The 24,771-nt window shown below is 30.4% G+C and overlaps 1 protein-coding gene across 1 annotated transcript in view; it reads right to left on the minus strand.

Moving 5' to 3' along the window:
• LOC126772663 (chaoptin) overlaps window positions 1-24,771 on the minus strand; it is a 55,613-nt gene extending 30,842 nt beyond the window's left edge. The window contains exon 1 of the mRNA XM_050493093.1: window positions 24,490-24,771. Coding sequence (XP_050349050.1) covers window positions 24,490-24,570 — 81 coding nt within the window. The 5' untranslated portion in view covers window positions 24,571-24,771. The remainder of the gene's footprint in view (window positions 1-24,489) is intronic.

Genomic DNA, 24,771 nt, shown 5'->3' on the forward strand with positions numbered 1-24,771 from the left:
ACTGTTATTACAACATTCTTAAGAATCAATGCGGAGATAAGTTACAAATTGACACGCACTGTGAAAGCTTAACTAAAAATTTTAGCTCGTGTATAACATGGAGTATAACATGTTTTCCGTTTTATTTTTTTGCAAAAACGTTTTTTTGCTTTTTTTATGTTTAATATAAACGTTGATAAATCTGTTAGCGACCGTCTAAAGGAGTTGATCTATTAAGGTCAATTACCTACACAATACATTGGTTTTGTAGAGACGATGACTAACGGTTAAATTTCCTACGTAACGATGTTGTCAAGTAACAAATTATATATTTAAAAATATAATTAACACACATTGACATTGACATTAGGTATGAAAATCACTTAATCTGAACCAGATATGTGGCGCAGTGCCACTAGATGTTATATTAAAATAACCCTATTTTTAACATAATAGTTATCAGATTGTAAAATAAGAATATTACCGCATTAGCATTAGAGCTGAATTACTTTAGTTGTCCAGCAACAAAATTCTTCAGTTTGAACTTTCCTCAAGTTATTATAATAACGGTATTTTTATTTAAGAAACTTAACCCAGATAACTAGATAATGGTTTTATATTTTTCTTTAATAACACAAACATTATTTATCCTTAATATTAAATACACGCTCATAATACACATTTTACTTTTTTACAGCAACATTATTTTAATTTCGAACGAAAAAAAAATATCGTTCTTAAAAAAAAATAACATCCTATGAAAGAGTTTTTATATCATTTGTCAAAACTGACCCAGAAACTAAACATATTAAACCCAGTCTTAACATATTAAATATATTACTATGAAAGTAAAAAGTATGATGGTGGCTTGATTTGAATTTAGGCTAAAATAACGGTTTCTCTGGTTTTATTGTTACAGTTACACTTTGTGATATTAGTCTCTTATTTCTGTTTCGATAGATAAGTGTGTATTTATTTTTAAATTAATTATGATATATTTTTTTATTATTGAGCCAGTATTGATTTATTTCATTTTAGTTTTTTCTTTTTTTAAAATAATGTAATAAAAGTAAACTAACAGCCCGTAATCGTAACATTGCTGAATTAGTGCTTCCTCTTTCTTTGATAAGATTTGGAGCTTATTCCGCTGCTCCAAAGTGGTTTAATGAATTCACATGTAACAGAATTTCAATTTCAGAAATTAGACAAATGCAGCTTTCCTCACAATGTTTTCTTTCATCGCCTAGCACGAGATGAATTATATACTAAAATTAAGCACATGAACATTCAAGGGTGTAAACCCACAATAATAGACTTTTTTCTTTAGAATAGGAAGGCGGACGAGCTTATGGGCCACCTGATGGTAAGTGTCACCAACGCCCTTAGATATTGGCAATGTAATCGCGTACATAGCCAATGCGCTACCAACCTTGAGACCTAATATTTTATGTCCCTTGTGCCTGTAATAACACTGGCTCACACCCTTCAAGCCGGAACACAACAATTCCAAGTACTGCTGTTTTGCGGTAGAATATCTGATGAGTTGGTGGTACCTACCCAAACGAGCTTGCACAAAGCCCTACCAACAGTAAAATAAAATATTCACCTCGACTAAATAATGTAAATAAAGTAAACGACGACGAGTCTTCTGGCCGATTGAGTCACGATGACCATTTCCAAGGGATACTGCGCAGGAAATATAGTGAATAACTGTGTATACACAGGTGCGCTCGATATTACCTCTCATAATCCGAAGTGACTTGAGGGAGAATTGATACAGTACGAACGGCTTTGCATGCTTTTTAGGGATTACATTACCAACTTCCTGTATGCAATTTAATTTTACCTACATATGCGAAGTCGTATGCGAAGTATATTATATTTTAAATAACATTCAGAATAAAGTTACTAAACGTAATAATAACTTGAAAATTTATTTTGTTCTATTTCATACTTCGATCATCTATCTTCATAATGACCCTCAATCAATGAAGATTGGCGTTCAGATTGGCAAATTTATCTTGATCTGTCAAAACATATCATCCGTATGAAATATATATATCTACTTTCTTAGTAACAAGTAATAGCAACACATTTTTAGCACATTAACTTTTCTTTCCGGTTGAATTCTGCAATACTTAAAGTATGCCCGAAGATTTGTGCCAGATAATAAAGTCCAATTTACCAAATCTAATCATATATTATACTCAAATCACGACTAACACGACCAATAAAGTAATATTACAAAAGTAACCTCGCCTCAATGAGTAAGGCAATACAATTCGACAAACGATTTCAGTTTACCGTACCGGTTAGCACGGTAACTACAATTTACTTATATCACGTGACCTGGTTAAGCAACCGTTGACCATTTATTTTGTACTCGCTGTGCCTCATGGTTTGATCCGTCTAAAATTTTGATTAGCTATACGTATGCGTGTTTCATTGAGATTGTCATATTTCTTTACGTTTAAAATAGTTAATCCGATCCTTAAGATAGTGTTATTATTTTTTTTTATAGAATACGAAGGCGGACGAGCATATGGGCCACCTGATGGTAAGTGGTCACCAAAGCCCTTAGACATTGGCATTGTAAGAAATGTTAACCATCGCTTACATCACCAATGCGCCACCAACCTTGAGAACTAAGATTTTATGTCCCTTGTGCCTGTAATTACACTGGCTCACACACCCTTCAAACCGGAACACAACAATACTAAGTACTGCTGTTTTGCGGTAGAATATCTGATGAGTGGGTGGTACCTACCCAGACGGGCTTGCACAAAGCTCTACCACCAGTAATATATTGTATCTCTATCTAACACTATATCTATCTGACGCAAAACGAATTAAACTTATAGTTTTGTCATTAGCACCTCCAACCCATACAAATGCTAAGTCCTTATAATGTATAAACAGCTAGAGCACAATCAACAACTTAAACATTGAATTGATATCATTGGTGGAAATCTTGAATAATCTATGGTATTAATTTGTAAAAAAAATTCGTTTTGAATATCAGCAAAGTGGTTATCAGAGCTTGAAAAGTAAAATTAAAGTATACGCAGTTATATGGAATATTTTTCTCTTATAAATAAAGATTTATTAATCAAGAAATGTTTCTAGTATAAATTATAGTGGTGCTCGCATGAAACCTTTTTACGCAGATTTATACAAAACAATTTTTTTTTGTTTAAAAGTGGCCACACATAAAAATCAGATGTTCAGGAGAGTTTGTTTCGTCGGTTCGTATCAGGTCTCTTGTCTTTCCGTATCACTCGATAAATAAGTGATACGTCTTTATTGAATATTTTTTTTTACTTTGACGTAGTAACCCAGCCGGTTACCTTGTGTGTATTTTATATGTATTATTTGATATATTAAAAAAAGTAATGAAAGACGAAAATTTAAATGTATATTTTTACACTTAAGATATTGTTGTTATTCTCTTTGCGGCTAAATACATCTTAAGCTTAATACCTCATTCCGAACCGGTTTGCCTAAATCTAAGTATACACAATTTTCGACCTTATTTTATCTGATTAAAGATTAATATCCAATGAAAATAGCAGCATTTTTCCTGAAGAAATTAACTTAAATATTACAAGTATATGATTATAAATATTATTTCCAGTCTTCACGGCAAGTTAAAACGACGTGTACTATATTAATGATCATCATATACTTTACACTTGTATAAAAAGGTCATATATTCAAGCGCGATTATACACAGCTATGGTAAAAGATGAAATTGTATTAGGTTATTAAATATACGTATATATATATATATATATATATATATATATATATATATATATAATGTACATAGTATGTAATTCATTAATTCAGAGCCGAGATGGCTCAGTGGTCGAAAACGTCAACACCTCTAAATTTCCATGTGTTTAATTTGTATTTATAATTTATCGTGTACGGCAGTGAATAACTCGTGAGGAAACTCGAATGCAGTGTGGTGGAATAAGTACAAAACCATCGCCTTGCAAGGAGAGGGAACTTATTTACAGACTTTTACTCTGCCCAACCAACCTTACGAACTAAGATGTTATGCCCCTTTGCCTGTAGTTAAATTAGCTCACTCACCCTTCCAACCAGAACATAACAATATTAAGTATTGATGTTTGGTGGTACAATATATTATGAGGGGGTGGTACCTACCAAGAGGACTTGCAACCCTACCACTAATTAAGTAATCAAATACAAATAATCAAAGAAATAATGAGTAATCCCAAGCAAAAATAATACAAAACATAGCTTTCGATTAAGATATAAATGAATTATCTGCTACTCTAAACTACAAATCAATTTAAGTTTAAGGTAATACATGTATATGCAAATCAACATCAAGACATATTATTTTAAGAATCCAATCAAAATTAATCATACATTTGAATTCATAATTTAAAAACGTACTTTACGTCACACTATAGTAAATGTTATATATATGTCTGTTATAAATGTTATTATATAGCTAAGTAATATATTCATATTAAGCAGCTTCCGATATTCCTTCTTAGATTTATTGAGCAAGTCGTCGGATTTACAGCTTTGACCGAAATGTTTACCCACAGCATTTTGTTGGCTTTTTATTGGCAATTTGTTACCTTGCGTATCTTTGGGGCTGCGTTATGTCTCACCGAATTGTACTCTTGATATTTCCTTTGAATTTTAGGTGTGAAATCACAGTTGAGCATTCAAATCTGGTGTAATATTTTTTTATGTTAATCGATATACAACAAAACTGATACGCTAAAAGTAAAAGTAAATTATTTGTAATTATAAAATTATTTTCTAAGCAATCTGTATTTGTAACTATTGCACACTCGTCTAAATTAATTTTTAGTTATAACTAGAACGAACTTTCTCGACGTTTCACTTACCTTTAAATCAATTTGTAATTTGTTTGTAGTTTATAAAAAAAAATGTCATACAAAATCTTAACGTCGGCAAAGTACAATAGGTAAAATGAACGGAATATATTAAATGTTATCTAATTATCTTGGTCTATTAAACCTTTAAACGTTTAATGTAGTAAAATCTTATAATATTTATTACATAGATTATATCTAATTTATAATAAAAAAATAACCTTTGCAAATTACATTAGCATTACAATAAGCTCATTGTTCTCTAAACCTTGATATGTTATAATATTCTCAATGTCACATAAGTAAATATAAAAGTTTGGTATGTTTATTACTGAATAAATACAATAAAAGAACCCTACGCTAGCGATACTATTCTATGTAGACTCATCCTATTATTTGGCAATCGTTAAAAACAGACTTCTATTGTTTAGTATAAGCACGTTAAGTAACTAAAGCGACCGAGCGAAACGAGAGGCTACCGCATCGTAGGATCTTCTGTAACACTATACCTGTGCAATCAAGCCAAGCGACTACAAATGTTTTTTTTAGGTTATTTTTATTCACACAGCTGCCGATGGCTTTATAAGAGAGCCACTCAAAATAAATCGTATATGTTGTAGCTCGAAACCCAGGAAAATTTCTCTTTTAGAAAAATATCTAGTCGTTACTTTAAAACAAACTATAGGTTTGATATATTAGTATACCTATTGCTGTTTGGTGGTAGACTGTCTAATAAGTAGGTAGGTGCCACCAGAAACAGAGGTACACCCAGACGGGTTTGCACAAAGCTGTACCACATATTTAAATTACACACACAAACTACAGTAACGCACAATAAGTTAAAACAGTTCACAAAAGTTCCAAATCACAATCCAATAATTCTACAAATCAATTCAACGTACTAATGGATTCAATAAATATCTATCACTGCGTATTTTATAGGATTTGAAATCTTACGATATCTGCAAGGGATGTGGAGTTACGCTGACATTGATAAAATAAGGCTCGCTGAGACCAGTGAGATATCTGCACTCTCGCCGTGAAATAAAATACGTGTAGAATACGTAATACTGAAGAATAGGTGCAATTCTTCAGCGTAGTGTTATTTTTTTATATCATTTTAGCATAAAATATGTTATTAAAACTACCACTACACACATGCACATACGCTCACATACGCACGCACACGCTTACATATACAAACGCTCAATAATTAGTTAAACCTTATGAAATCAAATTGTAACACGTAATGTATACATTTAATGTCCTTAACTTATGGATACGATACAATTACGTACTTATTTAATAGTTACAAGCGCCTGACCTAGGCCGAGTCTGTGTCTCAGCCAGTAAAATAAAAAAAGTATGAACGCGTTTAAATTTCGAATATCTAAAATGTATATTCTTACAACAACGCTTTAATAATACACATTGTACTCGGTATGTTTAACGATGAATTAAGCAATGGGAACCTATTTCGTCAAAACGTGAGATTAATATGATGAGAAGTTGCATTTAAAATAGTATCACAGAAATAAATTAAAATATTACTGGTAGATTACTCCAAGTCATCAAACTGTTATACTTTATAATATTGTATTAGATTTTGAATGGTGAGCTAGGGAATAAAGAACATAACAATAATAAGTATTTTTTTCTCATGGCCAGTGACAGTGGTGACCATTTACAATTTGGTGGTCATATGATATCTCGTCGTCTACCGTCCTGCTAGAAATAAATAAAAAAAATACCCATTTAGTGCACGATTTACACAATCTATTATATTATAGAACGGTACCACTTAAGGGATGCTAATAAATTAGTAAGCATTTGCAGCGCATCGTGACACACATGACATAGCGTGATACGGATATTTACTTAATAACTATCTGTTGCCTTTGTTTCATGTGATGATGATGATGATGATGATGATGATGAAATATTTTTTATTATGAGTATAAAAATCAACATTTTATAAGAGATATACGTGTTTTACTTTTTTTCTCACTGCAAGTTTTAAATATTTTATAATGTTAATTATTTAAGTTTTATGATTTTAAATTTCATTTGAATTTGAGCAAGAATCCGTCGGGCAATAACTACAAAAATAAAACGAAATATTCTCCATTCACATATAAGTTAGATTTTTCACAAGGTATCGTTCTATTTGCTGAACAGGCTTCGTCTGTAAGCCTGTTTACTCCGCCAACATTGCGCTTAGTCGCCTTTCTTATTTCTTTTCTGTTTATTCTACGATAAATCTCTTTCGAAATATAAAGCAAGTTAATTATGTGTACTTAACAGGTTCTTAAATTACTAAAAGCTATTGTTATCGGTAAATATTTTTTGGTATATAAAACCGTCATGCAATGTCAAAAAGTGATATGCGAAATGACCATAATAACAATAATACGCGCATCAAAATAGTATATCACAGTGAGTATGTATTAACGGGTGAGTAAATCAATTTCTTAAGTCAAAACAACGTATCTCTAGACTCTCTTGAAAACTCTTGAGACTGATAGTCTCGATCATGTTTTTCGATAACTACCTCTTAAATTCAATCAAATGGAATAATTTCAAACTAAAGGTTTTAAATAAGTAAAAAATCACGGTATTGTTTAAATCAGCTTAATTATGGAAAATTAGAGAAATTATTAACCGTCAACTAATAAATTAAATTAACGCTGGCTTAGACGCACACATATCGCACTCACCCATCGTAATTAACACACACACACACCCAAACATTATATGTAACACTCATTTTTTGTTATTTAAATTGTGTTACTTAGGAAGGGCTTACTTCTGACGTACGGTTCATCCTGTTTTGGAATTCAGATATGCATTATGTAAAAAAATTGGTTTAAAATAATGTTTTTATAAATATTATTATAATTTGTACGACAATTACTTGAGACTCTCTTTATTTATAAATGATAATAAGTTATTCTTATCAAATATATAAGCAGACGTTTACAAATTGGGAACGTTCAGAAACTTTGCCAATATTACTCCGAAAACTCCAACAAAATTTCTTGATAAGCGATTTATAATCATTTCGTAAACTCGAATCTTCGTGGGTATTAACTATAATCTTAAAATAAAATGAGCAAGCCAATTCTGAAGGGTTTCCTGAAGAAATTTTCGAGGAAAATAATAGACCAATTCAATGAATAATTTCTCTTTACGATATTCGGATGAAAAATAAGCAAATGAAAATCTCGATAGGCCTCACGGATAAATGGTGTAATTTGGAATCAAAATGTCCCATACATTAGTTATACGAAGCGGATTTGAAAGTTATTAAGGCGCTCCCTTCTAAAGGTCTATTCAGTAATAATTTGCATTCATGATACAATACCAATATATTTCCGCCTAGTAATATAATAAATATATATAGAAAATATATACTAGTTTATGATTTGTTGCAGGTGTTAGGAATCCTATGCCCTTTTCTGTAACTTTGATATCGTGTAAGTAAAATTATATGATGATTAGTTCAGTAGTTAAGATGCGAAAGCGTAACTAAAAAAGAAATAAACAAACTAACTGTCGCTTGTATAACATAAGAAGCGATTCGTATGAGGCCAAAGAAATCTTAAAGATGCGCAAAGGTATCCTCTCTTGTTGAGGAGACGGCTATACTCCAGCGTGTTTGGGGAAACACATATTATATAGGTATATGACTATACATATTATATTATATCTTCATTGTTAATTAAATGGAAAGTTTTAATGATTTAATAATTCGTGAATACGTAATTGGCTCATATTTTGCATTCTGAAGATTCTTTATTAACAGACTTAATTATTACTTTTGTAATTAAAACAAATAAAAAGGAGGTTATATAATATTTAAAAACACCCTGCAATTTATCTTGTTGTTCTTAAATTCTTATACAACATACCTCGATATTTCAAATAACAGTCACACCTTCCTTTTAAACTTAGAATGCACAAGGTCAGTCATGTTTTATTCAGAAGTTCAAGTGTAAAAATAAATAGTACCTTCACCTATAGATTTCTTAGAAAAATATATTACTTAAATGTTACCCGGCTACATTATACAGTTATTTTCATAATGAATACATGCGTACAATTTCCGATGATGGTTACGTTTGGGTTTACTGCTCCGTTACTTAGCTGGGTTATAGCGTGAAGTTATCCATCCTCACTAAACGTATTATTCCCATCCCAGCATTAAAGGAAAACATCTTGAAGAAATTCTACTGCATGTATATATATCCGTCAGTGGTCCCGCCTAAAAGTTGCATATTTTACTGATAACTTGGTATTCTTTTTTTAGTATATTGTCTGTAAATCGTGGATTATGTTTCTTTTGTATTTTTCAATCATTAAAATTCATCGTTGTTTTTGTTTTCAATTTAATTTCCGGTTGCCAGGTGTAAAATCAAGTGACATTTCAAAACAGAATATAAAAATCTCGAATAAAAATATTTTAAAATTAAGAAAAGGCTTATATTATTATTATTACCGCTTTTATAAGACACCAGATAAACATTCGTTTTTACCGCTAATACGTTGCAACAAAATCTCAGTCAAGCTCAAGTATGGAGGTCGACGCCTACGTAACTCACTGCAAAAGCCTGCTCGAATAAACTTGTCCTTAATTGGCGGACTTGTTCGTATTTGTCACACCGATAATATTATTTTTTATAGCATCAATTTTCTAAGTAATTTCATCATCCGTCATCCTAAAATGTTCAAAACCGACATAGAATTTGATGCCGTTAAATGTTATAATATGATCATTGTCGCATATTACTTTCTGGCATCACAATCGTTCTGTGATGTCTTTCAAGCTTATTCTTACAGAATATCTCTACTGATTTATACATTTTATCTAGCCATAAAAGTTAATGTATCTCATTGAGATACCCACATTGAATAGACTTTGACGGCGTTCGACCAATCATCAAAGAAGTTGGCACAAACATGTAATTTTATTAATTGAGAACAGAGAAAGAAAGAACAAAGGGTATACATAGTATATCAATTTTGTTCTAGTATTCAATAAACGTTTTAAGATTATAATTAATATTACTTATATTCTGTCACAAATTTCTAAACGTATATTTTTATAAGCTTTTATTTTGCAAAAAGTAGCAACTAAATAAACCAATCCCACCTAGCCGATTGAACTGAAATTCACACTATTGCTTCTACCTATTAATATTAAACATTTATGATTTTAAATATGTACCAACGTATCAGTATCTACTTAATTATTAAAAAACCAAAATGGAAGATCTTACACAAAAAATATAATAAAATAAAATATAGATTTTATTTGGCCAAACATTGCGAATACCTACAGCTTAAATCAAACGACTTATCCTCGAATGTATGCATAGAAATTGTATTTTAAATATATATTCTTTATAGTTTCTTACGAAACGGGTTTCGTAAAACGTATACAAATTTTATAATGGTTCTTTTCATCAATTAAATATATATCTTTATTCTTACGTAAAGATAAATTTCGTTTGACATCGATTATGCCGGTAAGAACTTGCCGGAAGATCTTAACTAAAGAAAGTGGAAACAAAGCAGAGCAAGGAGCACTAAGCTATCGTGTGCTTAAATTGCGTCTATAATTCATCTTGTGTATAATATAATCATCACCAAGGATGAATGAAAACATAGCAAGTAAACTTAAAATAAAGGTGAAGTATAATAACAGCCGTCAATGTTCCACTGCTGGGCTTTCTCTCATTTTGAGAAAACCTTTGTGTTCAAAATTCTCCCACATATATATACACCAGAGGTTGCACAGCTCCATGTCGTTGAATAAGCTCCAAGCATACTTTCGAGAAGAGAACACTTTTCACCATTTGGTCATTTAAATATGGAATAACTATTATATTCCTATTTTTTTTTTAATATTCAGGATGTACATGTCAACGTATATTACGTTGGAACACGCAAACTTAAGTAGCCGCATTGCTCATTAGTAAGTTTCCTCAAGCGTGAACAACGGTCAGTAGTCAGTGCTTGATTGATAAATTAATATTTCTAATATTACTTCTATTATTTTGTAAATTTGTTTTTTAATTTCATAAGTAACTGTTACAATACCCTTCTCAATTGATTTGCACACACTTAAACAATGACGTTTGTGCATTCATATATTTATAATAAAAAGGTTTTAAGCTAAGTAATAATAATTAGTCTGATAACGCAAAAAATTTATTAGTAAATAATATCAGCGCTAAGGGTATTTATTAGCTAAAATTTACTCCTATAAACAAAATTAATAGTAAGAAATATAATAAATATTTTTTTTAAATGCTTAGAAAGTATTATATACTTTCACGTATATTTGCAAGTTAATAATTACTTATTTCCTGAATGTATAACTTCTTATTGTGCGATAGATATATCAGTACATGCGGGCTAAAATAAATGAGTACGGGAACATTATAAAATATTTTGATTTTTAATTTCTGAGGGAATATACTTAAAAGGTAAATATGTTAATTTTCAAAATTGTTACGGTTGTAAGTAGGAATTTTAACGAAAATTTTATTTATTTTTTGTAATAGTTACTAATAAAATTAAACATTTATAAAACAAAACTAGGGCCCTGGCTTTGTCGTTACGAGATAGCATATGGACAGACATAGGTACTTTCGCATTAACACTATAAAGAAGGAAGTATATACTAGGTAATACATGCTACTATATTGCTGCCACCTCCTGCTTTGCATCTTATTATACTACCCACGCGTCATAATTGTAATTCGATGGTTGATGCCAGAAACCTTCACGCAACTGACAACAGTAACTGTTATAATGTTACAACTCAATTCACGCATATAACACAGACAAAAACAAGCATTTAATATATAAAATTAAATGTAAATCTTATATAAGTAAAAGTAAATAAGTAACAGCGTTTAAATGTCCCATTGCCGGGCTAAAGTCACTTCTCGTTTTCGAATAGAAGATTATAAGGATAATTTATTAAATTCTTTAAAAATATAGTAGCTTACCTTCGCTTAACTCTAAAAAAACTAATAACTACTCGTTTGTAATAAATTAGTAAGTCGTTCAGACCCAAGTTGTAACAAGTATATATAATACAGCTCAAATACATCACTCTTCTTGGCAGCGCTATAATCTTCAATCCATCTAATTGACTCTCACCGAACAATCATGTCGCTATATTTTTTGCGAGCCTAACAAAGACGGTTCAGATTTATTGTTCTAAAACGCTATTTAATAGAAAAATAATTCTAAGTAAATAAATGTGAAAAAAAAATCAAAACAATGACATTAAAATTGCTACAAATACATATTTTAAACAGTTTCTAATCTAGCTGCCTGTCATTATACCTTCTAATTTGGAGGTCATTGCAGTCGGTCAACATTATGCATGTGTGTGTTTATGGATATGTATCAATCTAATCAACCGCATGCTTGTGACCGTATTTTGTTTCGTTTGCACTCCAATTACCTTAACCTTTGATTATGATATGATATACATATCCTTATGACTTATGCGACCCGCATACACGAGAGAGAACGCAGAGGTGAAGAGCAAAAGTAGAGATTAGACAGAGAAAGATGAGAACGGTATAAAAGCACAAAGTTCGCCAGCAGATGTTTTTCATCAATAAATTAAATAAAAAAAGTTCAATAACATAAAGTATAATCAGTGCACTTGGAAATCGAAATTCCGTTCTCTCTTTCTCTCATTAACAATTCTATCATGAAAATAAGATACGAAACGTTATGTCATGTTCATTCATTTCCGGCAAACATGTTTCAACAATAAACCGAGAGAAAAAAACGAACAGACATAAGCGTGGACGTAACCTAGTGACAAATAACACGAGATTTTCCTCTCAACTTCACAAAAAGCTTCGGTACTTAGCGAGATTGTTTTGTTTATCTTCAGAGCTCTTAGTTTAAAGAAAGGAATATGAAAATGACGTTACAATGTGATCCTTAGAAAAATATTACATGTATATATACGTAATGATAATAATATGACATATCAAAATGTACACATATTTTACTTCTTTATTTTATATTTAAGTCTTTCTCGCGTTAGCAAACTTTAATGTTCTAAGCAATTATGTTTTCATGTGGACGTTACACATAATATAAAAGATTATGATTTTAACCGTTTGTATGTTTGTTTAGTATAATTTGAGTGATTAATAAATACGTTTTATGTAAATAACCATCTATCAGTTATAATATGACGTTATTTTTAAGGCATATCATTGGTAATAAGCTATTTATGGCAGATTGTTTTGATATTTTAAATAAATATTACGTGTTATTTACTGTTAATAAAACTTATTCATTCATCAATTCATTTAACAAGGAAAAAAATGGTATTAGAGTTAACTCTATAGTCCGACATCACGACTTACTGACTTTTACTGGTGGTAGGGCTTTGTGCAAGCTCGTCTGGGTAGGTACCACCCACTCGTCAGATATTCTACCGCAAAACAGCAGTACTTGGTATTGTTGTGTTCCGGTTTGAAGGGTGAGTAAGCCAGTGTAATTACAGGCACAAGGGACATAACATCTTAGTACCCAAGGTTGGTGGCGCATTGGTAATGTGAGCGATGGTTGGCATTTCTTACAATGCCAATGTCTAAGGGCGTTTGGTGACCACTTACCATCAGGTGGCCCATATGCTCGTCCGCCTTCCTATTCTATAAAAAAAAAAGAACGGACTCGCACGAAATTGGTAGTGCAAAAGCTACTAAGGTATATTTTACATGTACGGAATATTGGGTGCAATATCAACTTCAAAACAAAATAAAAAAGTAGTCACATGAAATATTAATCCGAAAAATCCCATCCCAAAAAAGATTACATAAAAACCATGTTGATAACATATACAGAAAGACAGATACGAAAGTCTCTCCTAACACACCTTAACGAATGAACTTAATAATAATTAACCAGAAGAAAACTAAACTCATTTGATTTCAGAACTAGTAACTTACAACTCAGAGCTCAACTTAGAAGTCTTAAGCCAGTCTAAGCTTGCAGGTGCTCCAGGCTTGTTTATAATATTAACGTCTTACCAACGTCACATAAACAGACTTCATATGTAATGTATAGTCATATTAATATAATTTTATAGAATACAAAATTAAAATAAAACGAACAAAATACACATTACAAATTTAAAGCAAAAACACGCCGTCTAAAAGATTGTCTTGTGGAATTGCACCCAAGACGAATTATATTTAAATAGTTTTTCTACTAATATTAGACGTAAGTATTTTAATATGATCTTTGTAATTGTATTTGATAAAAGAATGTGTGAGTGTTGCCAAATACAGAGGCATTTATGTAGTTGCTAGCAAATTAGTAACTGGATACAATTGTTATACATTGTACAACTTTAATTTATTGCCATTTGACACTGATTACAATTATTATAAATTTATAATATTGAGGCTAAGGCAGCAGTGGGACACTTACGGGCTGTTACTTTAGCTTTTTATAATACTAAGCTGTATACGATAACCCCAATAAGATCTAAATTGTGTGTATCACACAGAATCACTTATCGAACAAGGATATAGGCACATTTGCATAGGCAGATTTTAAAATTGTACTCGATTTTTTTTTATTTTAGACGAATAAAATTGCTTTTTATTTATTTATTAAGTCATAAAAAACCAATCATGTATAACAATGAAACATGGAATAGTTATATTGACAAATAATAATGTGTTCGGTTTTACTGCTTTAACTGTAAAGGAAGTGCTGTATTTTTAATAATACGAGGTATGAGAAATGTCTTTTCGAAACTGATGTGCTGAAATGAATAAATTCAATTCTACTCGTCAGGAACTACACTTTTATTTAATATAATAAAATTTTAAATAATTTTTAGTATCAATATACACACATACACAAAATAAACAAGCTACCTATTACTTTTTCAGTTTATTATTTTAATTTTATATTTTTTTGTTATATTCAAGGATACTTTACACGGAATTCCGTTGGCAATCATTTATTATGTAAGTGATAAAAAGGTTAATGACCGGATTGTAACGGTTCTCATTTAGTATTGTACCCTAACAGATTAAAATCCCGATGAGTTGATTTTTAGACGTACCGGTATAACCAGATATTTAAAAACCTGTCAGTTATTATTAACAAAAACTGTTAACGTTAATACAATCAATCTTCTAAAGAAATGAAGAAATATTACGTAAGCAGTACAAATTTGTTCATTTTAGTTTCGAAGTTACGTAATTTATTTTTATTTATTTAATTATTGGCATGTACAATATGAACTCTAAACTATTGCTTACCAGTATAAAAATGATACAAAAACACGAACGCTATTACTTTATGCACACAATAATATATATAGGTTCTAATCTGATAGCTTGCATCTTGTACTTGTATCTGTGGTTCATGCATCCTTCAAGCCGAGGTAATACTGAGGTAAAGTGTGGATAGCACTAGACCAGACGAATTTGAACAGGGTCCAAAGCACCGGTGAACCAATTATATAATTTAAATACCCCTACAAAAATATAAATGATGAGTAAACAGCTAATCTCATGATTCCATTACGTTATCTCAAATCCGAAATTCCGTGCAACGGATAAGACATCTGCCAATCCGTAGGCCGCTAACTGCCACTTAGTGACGTCATTCGTAAGCGAACGGCTTAACGCGCACTAAGTACTAATGTCAGTTAGATGATTCAGTAATATTCACCATAGATTGATTCGAAATGACGGATTTGTATTTTTTATAAGAGACGAGGCTTTAGATACAATTTCTGAACGAATTACCATTAATATGTGTCTTATCGGAAGAAAGCGAGGATGACCACGAAATGTCTGGAGTTGAAGTATTTAATGATTAAAAATTACGTTAATTATGTATAATATTAAGTACCTAAAAAAAAATAAAAATAAAACTTTGTTCTTTATGTTTCTGCTGATAGTTCACTACAACAAAGACAAAAACGTCTCCAAGCTGATTTTACTTTTTAAAATTCTTAATTTGAAATCCGTCTGCAGCTGAATCAAGGTCACAATATTCAAATAAGTATTAAGTGTATACAAGAATGTCATAATATTACAACAGTGTTTTGTTCAAATGATCTTCAATACTCCCAGCGTGATATTTATTATTCACGTGGTATCCCCTGTGGTTGGGTAATCGTACACTTGAACTCTGCGGTATATGACTGACATTTCCGAGCATTTTTTACAGTAAATATATAATTGTAATGCTGAATAAATAGTGGCTAGCTGGTATATGCTTGTTTCTACTCGTTAAATATGACATATTCTTATTGTATGCTAATTTAATATATATTAACTACTGTATTGAGCTATTTTCAAGTAAAACCAGGAAATATAAGTAACATTTAATGGCTATACTTGAAAATAACTCAGAAAGATCATTTCACATCAAAAATTTAAAAATATAGCATACATATATATAAAAAACAAATATAAAAAACATTGTGTTGTTGGAATAAGACAAACACAGATTGTTGTGAATAACCTATATCTCGTATCTTTAAAATAAGTTTTTTATTTATTTGAAAATATATTTTGCATTGAATTCTGATAGCCATCATACCCTTAGACTACATTTTCCAATTATATCCGACATTTCAACGCCAGAGCGTTATTATACACATTAAAACACACATACAAACAAACTAATATTGAACCGTAATACATTCAGTAGAGAACATTTAGTAGAGAACATTCATTTTAGAACAAACTCAAAATTCACCGCAGTTTACGCACGATCGTAAATCAATTATAACATTTAAAGAATACACCATTAGTCAGTTTACAACATATTTTCGTAAGTGAGATACGAAGCGAGACCTACTGAATAGCACGTCATACAGATTAGAGATATGAATTAAATATGAAAATCATGTTTAACAATTACAATGTGAAAGTGGTAGTTTAAGGGTCAACTAGAAGCTAAATAGTTGAACTAACTATAATGGTATATATGTAAGTAATCAAGCAAGCGAGGATGACCACGAAATGTCTGGAGTTGAAGTATTTAATGATTAAAAATTACGTTAATTATGTATAAAATTAAGTACCTGCTTAAAAAATCAAAAAATACTTTGTTCTTTTTGTTTCTTCTGACCGTTCACTACAACAAAGACAAAAACGTCTCCAAGCTGATTTTACTTTTTAAAATTCTCATTTGAAATCCGTCTGCAGCTGAATCAAGGTCACATAATGGTATATATGTAAGTAATCAATCTTTCATCTTAACTAGGTTGTTTATTACTTTTTCATGTTGAAACGACAATATAATTACGTGAACTCATTCTGATGTATATCTTATATTGTCACACTCAAAGTGCTTAAGCGTCGATAAGATCGGTTCGTGTGAAAAAAACATCACTAACAACGTACTTTCATCTAAAGAAATATGGATGTCACTTTGAAATAGACAGCTGAATGTACTGGGTATTATTTGGTATTCGTTGCATTGCCAGAGACAAATTATTTATTCAATTTAACGGTATTATAATTCAGAAACCAGATAGGAAATAAAAAGCCCCGTTCTAAGAAGAAAATGATGCAACATATTGATTATATTAATTTGCTAAAAAATATAAGATTATATTTTTTTTGTTTTAACATCAATATTAAAATGTCATCCTAATCATACTTGCTCAATCTTTTGAGTAATTCGAACTTACTTTAATCATTTAATAAAAAATATAAAGTACTATAAAGTTTTAATGTTGTTGTCCCATTGTGCTTTTTATTACCAAAATTAAAAAAAATGGCGAAAGAAAGTCAGTGGGATCATTGTTTTTTTTGCTTACAATTATATTATTACGGGCGAACGGTAGGTGAAAAAATGGAATAAATGAGGATATTCCTAGATAGAAATAAATTGAATGGAATACAAGGCTTCGATCCATATTAGCCATTTATTTATAAAAGCAAGTGAATATTGATTAACAAAAATTGTCCCTATCAAAGTATTTTGTAAGTTCAAATAAAACAGCGATTTATGAAAATGTCGCTCAACCATTATAGTTCTCGAATGAGGCTGACATTGAAGAATCGGAGGAACTACGCTTGGATATAACTTTGCAGGCACAAAAGATTCTATGTTGGAATATATACATTCTCTTATATACATATATTCAATTCTCTTATTAACTATACCTATAATATAAAGCTGAAAAGTTTCTGTAATTTGAACGCGCTAATCTCAATGCCTACCTGTCCGACTTAAAAAAAAATCCGCATTAGATAACCCATTTATTAAAACAGTGTATAGATTATAAAACATCACGCAAAGAACCACGTGGAAGGCCTAATAGTGTTAAACCGTTAGCTAGTTACTTCAATGTTATATTAACTATAACTATTGAAAATTAAAAATATTTTTAGATTTGAAAGTTGTTTCATTGTGATGTTAAATATAATACCTACGATTTTAATAGTACACTCGCTGTAATCAGAAACTTAAATTTTAATTAATATCAAAATCATACGAGCTTATTTATTCACCTTTCTTTATTATTTTATATTATTTTTAAATTAAAATTGTTTCCTTCTATATGAAGATTGACAACATAATATATAATATACTGTAAGCACTTTCTCTACTACTAAAATATAAAACAAAAAGCAAAATTCTAGAAAGAGTTACGTGTTAAAAAATCCCACTTTTCTTATGCAAATATAATACTTTATATTAATATTATTAAAATTTTATTATTTTTTTTTTTAAATGTGCGTTATGTTGTATGTTATTTACGACCACTCAGTTACATATTAGTTTCATATTAATTGAAATGTTACACATAACGAGCCGTAAGCATTTTTTTTTATCTAAAAATGTTGAAATTTTTTTATGATTTATAAAATAAAGCATAATCAAGAAAATACGGAGATATTAAATTATTTGAAAACTTAGTTAATTTTTTTTTTTTTTTAAATAAATAAAAAGTAATGAAATTATTATTTATAATGGTTTACTATCGTATTGCTATTGAGGGATACTTGTCATGTTTTGGGGATATTACTATTTTCATAAGTCGTACCTTAAGCACAAATCAAATATTTTAATTAGTAAAACTTTTTTGATCGCGATAAGAGTGAAATTCTCAAAATCGCGTTCGAGTGCATTTCTATATGAAACGTTTGAGTGAATCGAATTGACGCAAAAAGGTTTTAATTCTATCTGGGGTTCTGAATTATTCGCACAAAAATATTTTTTGTTGTAGTAACAATTATAGAAAGATTATAAATAGAGGCAGCTTTTCTGAACACATTGAGTCTGGAACGTAACTTCGTATAAGGCTTAACTAACTGTGACATGCAAATTTAGCCTGAATTTACATATGTACCTATTGTATAGAACGCTCTATTTACCATATATAAATTAAATGTAAACTAAATATATCGTATATAAGTGTAGAGGTAAATATTCCAACTGGTAAAGGGGTATAGGAACCATAATATAAAGTTTTCTTGAAAACAGAAACATTTGTGACCAACCTGTAAGACAAATGTTACCAATATCCCTTTTGTGGAGTTACAACATACGTCATTTACAAATGGAATAAAAATGGGAACATTTTAAAGGTAAATATAGTAATTCCATATTAATATGATTTTCTAGAAAAACAAAATGTAAAAACTTAAACAAACATAATAAATACGGAAAGTATTCAAAACACCGATAACCAATAAATGGAACTGGCATTATTATTATTTTAATAATTAATAATGTAATTACCTTTATTAAACTTTCATTATATTTGTGTAAATTCGACACGTTATTGAAAATATATTCCATATTCATTATAAAAATTATGATCGAATGAATAAATAAAAAATAAATATAGTTTGCATACGAACATAAAACGAATTAATCAAGAAATCTGTTATACAAATGGTGGCGAATAGTTTGGCGTACGCGTTGGAGTCATGCTCTCATAAGTTGGAAAATGGACTAATTATATTTGTATCCCAGTTTAACCACGAGGAATTTGGCGCAAACATGTACAATTACCTTTATATATGTATATATTATATATTGTTTCAATTTACATGTAATTTATGTAATTTTTATTTCCATGCTTCCGTACTGATTCCGTATGATGCTTAATGAAAACGAGGCAAAAGTTATAAAAAAAGTCATTTTTATTAAATACAAGATTTTGTTTAATTTACTAACAATAATATAAATTAAATATAGTACTTACACCAATTAGACTGTGATGACATTATCAGCAACAAATAAACTACGTGAATATTAAAAATTTAACCCACCCTGCAAAAATGTTCTTTAATATTTAAAAATATTCAAATACTGTGCAGACAAATAGAGAAATTTCACTGAAATATATTTACACAAATCATTAAAAATAAAACCAATAAGAAGAGACGACATATCGATTTAGAAATCAGCAAACATTAGATGTGCATGTTTTAAGGAAAGTCGGTTTGTAATGACAATATTAAATTACACTTACTTAAGGTGTCAACAGCATAATATTACTAACTTTCGTCTCACTAAGGGAACTTATAACATTACACTCTTACTTACTTTCAAGTGAAAATACGTGTAACAATGTATACGTTAACTAACTTTAGTTACGCTGTTAAAAAAAAATGAGACGACTGACGTTTGAATAGACATTCATTATCTCCATAGCTTTATGGTATGCGTTTCGCCAATCTATTTACCTTTGTAACGTTTAATTTATATACATAAAGAGTATTACAGTTTACTTTATGTACTTAAATCATAATGGATAGTTGTTTCAACTGACAAAACGATTTAAGTATATTTTTATTCAATTGATGTCTCCACCACCTCATTATTAAAACTTTCTTTAGGAGACGAATTAATATTAACGAAGTTATAATAAATAATGCTGCCTATTTTTCTTGAATATGAAGCTTCTTAATATATTTCTTTCTGTTATATCGAAATTGGCGGATCTCAAGAGAAATTAGCCAACTGCACAGGATATATTATAGTGCACAAGTGTGTACGTAAACACAGGTGCACTCTCTATTCCCTATCTCTCATAATCCGATGAAACAAAAATCTAACACGAACGGAAAGAGTTCAGGCGCAGGATCATCGACTTTACCTGCTTTGGCACGGGAATGTACACACTAGAAATTTCCAGACTCCGGACTGCTATTAAGAATTTTCGACGAAAAAAACCGAATAACTTTTTTCTGGCCAGACCTGGTACTAGACAAACGAGGCGGTCGTTGGTCTAGTAGGTCTAAAACATAAAATTAAAATTCGTATTATTATTTTATCACGTATTTTTATTAATAATAGATAGCTCACTTTGATAATTAAACCATTGCCAAAATAGTATACAATTATAAAGTTTGGCAAAAAAAAACGCAGTTTCTTTCCTCGGTTCTTTTCGAGTCTGGGAAATTTCTACTATCAATAAGTAAGTATAATGTTCTATGTGAAATAAAGAAATTTAAATTTAATTTAAATTTAACAAGTCACATATGAATTTGTGATGTGTACAAACAATACTTAACCTAGTAATAAAATATAGACATTCAATTTTATGCGATATTTATCGTCTGCACATCGTGTTTAAAAGAAAGTGGTTACTTCTTGTAAACATTGACGTAACAATGTCGTAAGTTATCTAAGAAAATGATTTAGTCGTGTTAAAAAAACTTTCGTAATAAAAATATAAATTCTTCACAGTTCTTGTTAATAATAATAATAATGTCCTCCAGGCCGATTTCGGCCACGGCGGCCAAGAGAATTAGCCAACTACGCAGGAGATATTATAGGGCACAAGTGTGTGCGCAAACAGAGGTGCACTCTTTATTCCCTAACTCTCATAATCCGATGGGATGGCAATCCGGCACGACCGGAATGAGCTCAGCGCCAACAGCTTTACGTGCTTTCCGAGGCACGGGAGTGTATACACTTCCAACTTGTAGACTCCAGGCTGCCACTGAGAATTTTCTGACAGAAAAACCCAACTTTTTATTGGCCCGACCTGGGAATTGAATCCAGAGCCTCCGAGTCTGCGGCCTTATATATAGCCCCTAGACCAATGAAGCAGATACAGTACTTGTTACTTTATTATTGAAGATATTAAGTAAACTCGAAGATACTTTTTTCGTATTAGGATTAAAATAAAAGTTTTTGAGTTATAAATTTTAATGATTCTACGCCGCACATATTAATTAGTATATGAGAGCTAATCCTTCCAATAGCTCAATGTTAATTGGTTAATTTTCTTGACCTAATATGACTACTGTTATAAATAATAATTATTAGATACAACTTACGAAAAGATAAATTCAAATAAGTATTAAGTAGCCTAGTAACTAGTAACAAACTAGGGTATATAACCCAAACCTGTTATTTGTTTTAAAAAAATGAAATAATAATAACAGATGAAAAACAGTACAAGAAATTTAAATTCAAAGATTAAAATTAAAGGAAGATAAACAGCCTTAACGAATCAACATCATTCTGACAAGAAATAGACACGCTTACGGTCATTCTTGTTACTATAAATCATCTATTTAATGACAGTAAATACCAATAAATATTTAATCAATATTTACGACTTAATATTATAATTTATATCTTAATAAAACTGGCTTTTTAAAATCTAAAATACTAATAGTTACGTCTTATTGTTGATTTTCGTAAAAATAATAATATAAAAAATATTGTTACGTACCTAGCTCATAAAAAAATTAAGCCTCTGGGATATTTATTTTTTATTTTTTTCTTCATATATTTAAAAAGTAACAAATAACATAATCAATCGGCTTGTATCTTTTTTTGGTCAATGAATTCAGATTCTTAATAAGTATATAATTTAAAAGGAAACATTTTACAATGCAATCCAATCAATATATGAAGATTTCAAATGCATTTGAATGCTAAATCTTTTTATTCCCCTTTCTATTTGGTGAGTAGTAAAGTAACTGGTACTTATTTTCTGTTGTTTCCTTAATACTCAGTAGGCCACAAGATAGGTTCAAATAGCTGTGATGCAATTTGTAAATGGCTTGGTATAGTTTCGTGTCGGTTTAACTTTGATATTTTAAAGCATTTTCACGAGTTCTTTTTATTGTGAACGCAGCTAACTTACAATACTATTAAAATTTGTTTGATTTTACTATTTTCTGTGTTTCGTATAATATAACCTCATCTTATAATAGGTATATTATAATAGGAATATCTAGGTGGCGTAGTTGTCCGAAAATAGAAAAGTTATACACATAAAAAGCTTGTTCAGATATATTTTTTGCGATGTTATGTCTTTGTCCCCGACTACCTCGGCTAGTGAAGAATGGGTATACGCTTATATCTCGAGGCAATAAAATTGTTGAAGTAAAAATTTAAGCTTGATGTCGCTTCCATACATTTTCAAACACGAGCAGCTCTGCCAAGAGCATATCGACTAAGAAGAAGAAGATTACAAGTGTTGATAAAATGGGATATTTTATTATGATGTCCTCCCGACCGATTTCGGCAACTGCGCAGTCTGGCCCAATCTAGGGCTTGAACCCAGGAGTTCGGGAGCCAATAGAATAACGAAGTAGTAAATTGGAGCTATTTTAAAGTACTTCGTACGATTAACTCTGAAGTAAAACGGTTAGGGCCCAACGTTTGTTGTAATTTGGTCAATCATCTCTTTTCTAGTAATTTATGTTCATTTTATGATATAAAAACCAAATAATTTATGAATGCTTTATATAATTATACAACTGATGTTGACATACGTGTGTGCATGTCTAAATCCTTCCAGTCAATTTTTTTTAATAAAAATGTAAAAAGTGGCCTAGGTACAACTGGTTCCCCTACATGCCATCTAAATTCCAATGGTCGGCGGCACATCGGTGTAAGAAATTATTACAAAGTCTATGTATAAACATGATACGATTTATATATGCGAACGAAAAACGCAAAAATATTCATAAACAATATTTAATATTATAAATTCCACGTACATATGTGTATAATTAAAAAATGACTTTCAAATACAAATTTATTCTAATAAGTTACAAAGAAATAAACTTGAACAACAGGAAATCGAACCCGGTAAATTGCAACAGCGATGATTAGTATAATAATTAATCATCTTCATATTTAATATAAAATATTTAAAAACTCGTTCAGTCATTTTATGCATTTAATCTGATCATATTAATTTCATTATTTATTTTCAAGGCTTATATGTGTTGAACAACAACCAGCTAACTAATAACATTATTATTATCAAGCGCTGAAAACTTATAGACAATACAAGGAACCAGAGCAGTTCCATTTTTAGTTAAACAAGACGCTACCGCAGGTCTAATACGCAATGTACCGAGAAGAAACGAAGAGTATTACAGTTACTTTTTGTTTAATAATTACGATACATTACGAGTAAATATACCTATGTATATTTATTTTAGTTACGAAACAAATTTTATTTCGTTTAACCAGTTGGCTGAGTTTTACAACTCTACCAACTGGTTAAAAATTAAAAGAGTTTCAGTTCGCAATACAACTTTGCCCGTCTTCAACATTTATTCATATTGATAAAAGCACGCTTAAAATGTAAAATGTTTTAACTTGCCTTTGACGTTCCGAACATCCGACTGGCAAAGCTTTTGGTATCCACAAACACTTCGCCGAAGCACTTAAGCCACTCCGTCATACAAACTTGAAAGAAAAATCCGCAACATTTCACATATCACAAAAAAAAACACAAATAGAAGGAATCCATACAAATCTCGTGTTTGTTTTAAAAGCACTATTTACAGTCGTTTATGTCACTAGAGTGGAAACTTTCATTTAAAAATAAGTTATTGGAATGTAGATGCGCGAACGCAGCCAAGCGTATGAGGGCAGAGACCCA

This window comes from Nymphalis io, chromosome 13 (assembly GCF_905147045.1).
Source record: "Nymphalis io chromosome 13, ilAglIoxx1.1, whole genome shotgun sequence".
In the NCBI taxonomy this organism is placed as follows: domain Eukaryota; kingdom Metazoa; phylum Arthropoda; class Insecta; order Lepidoptera; family Nymphalidae; genus Nymphalis; species Nymphalis io.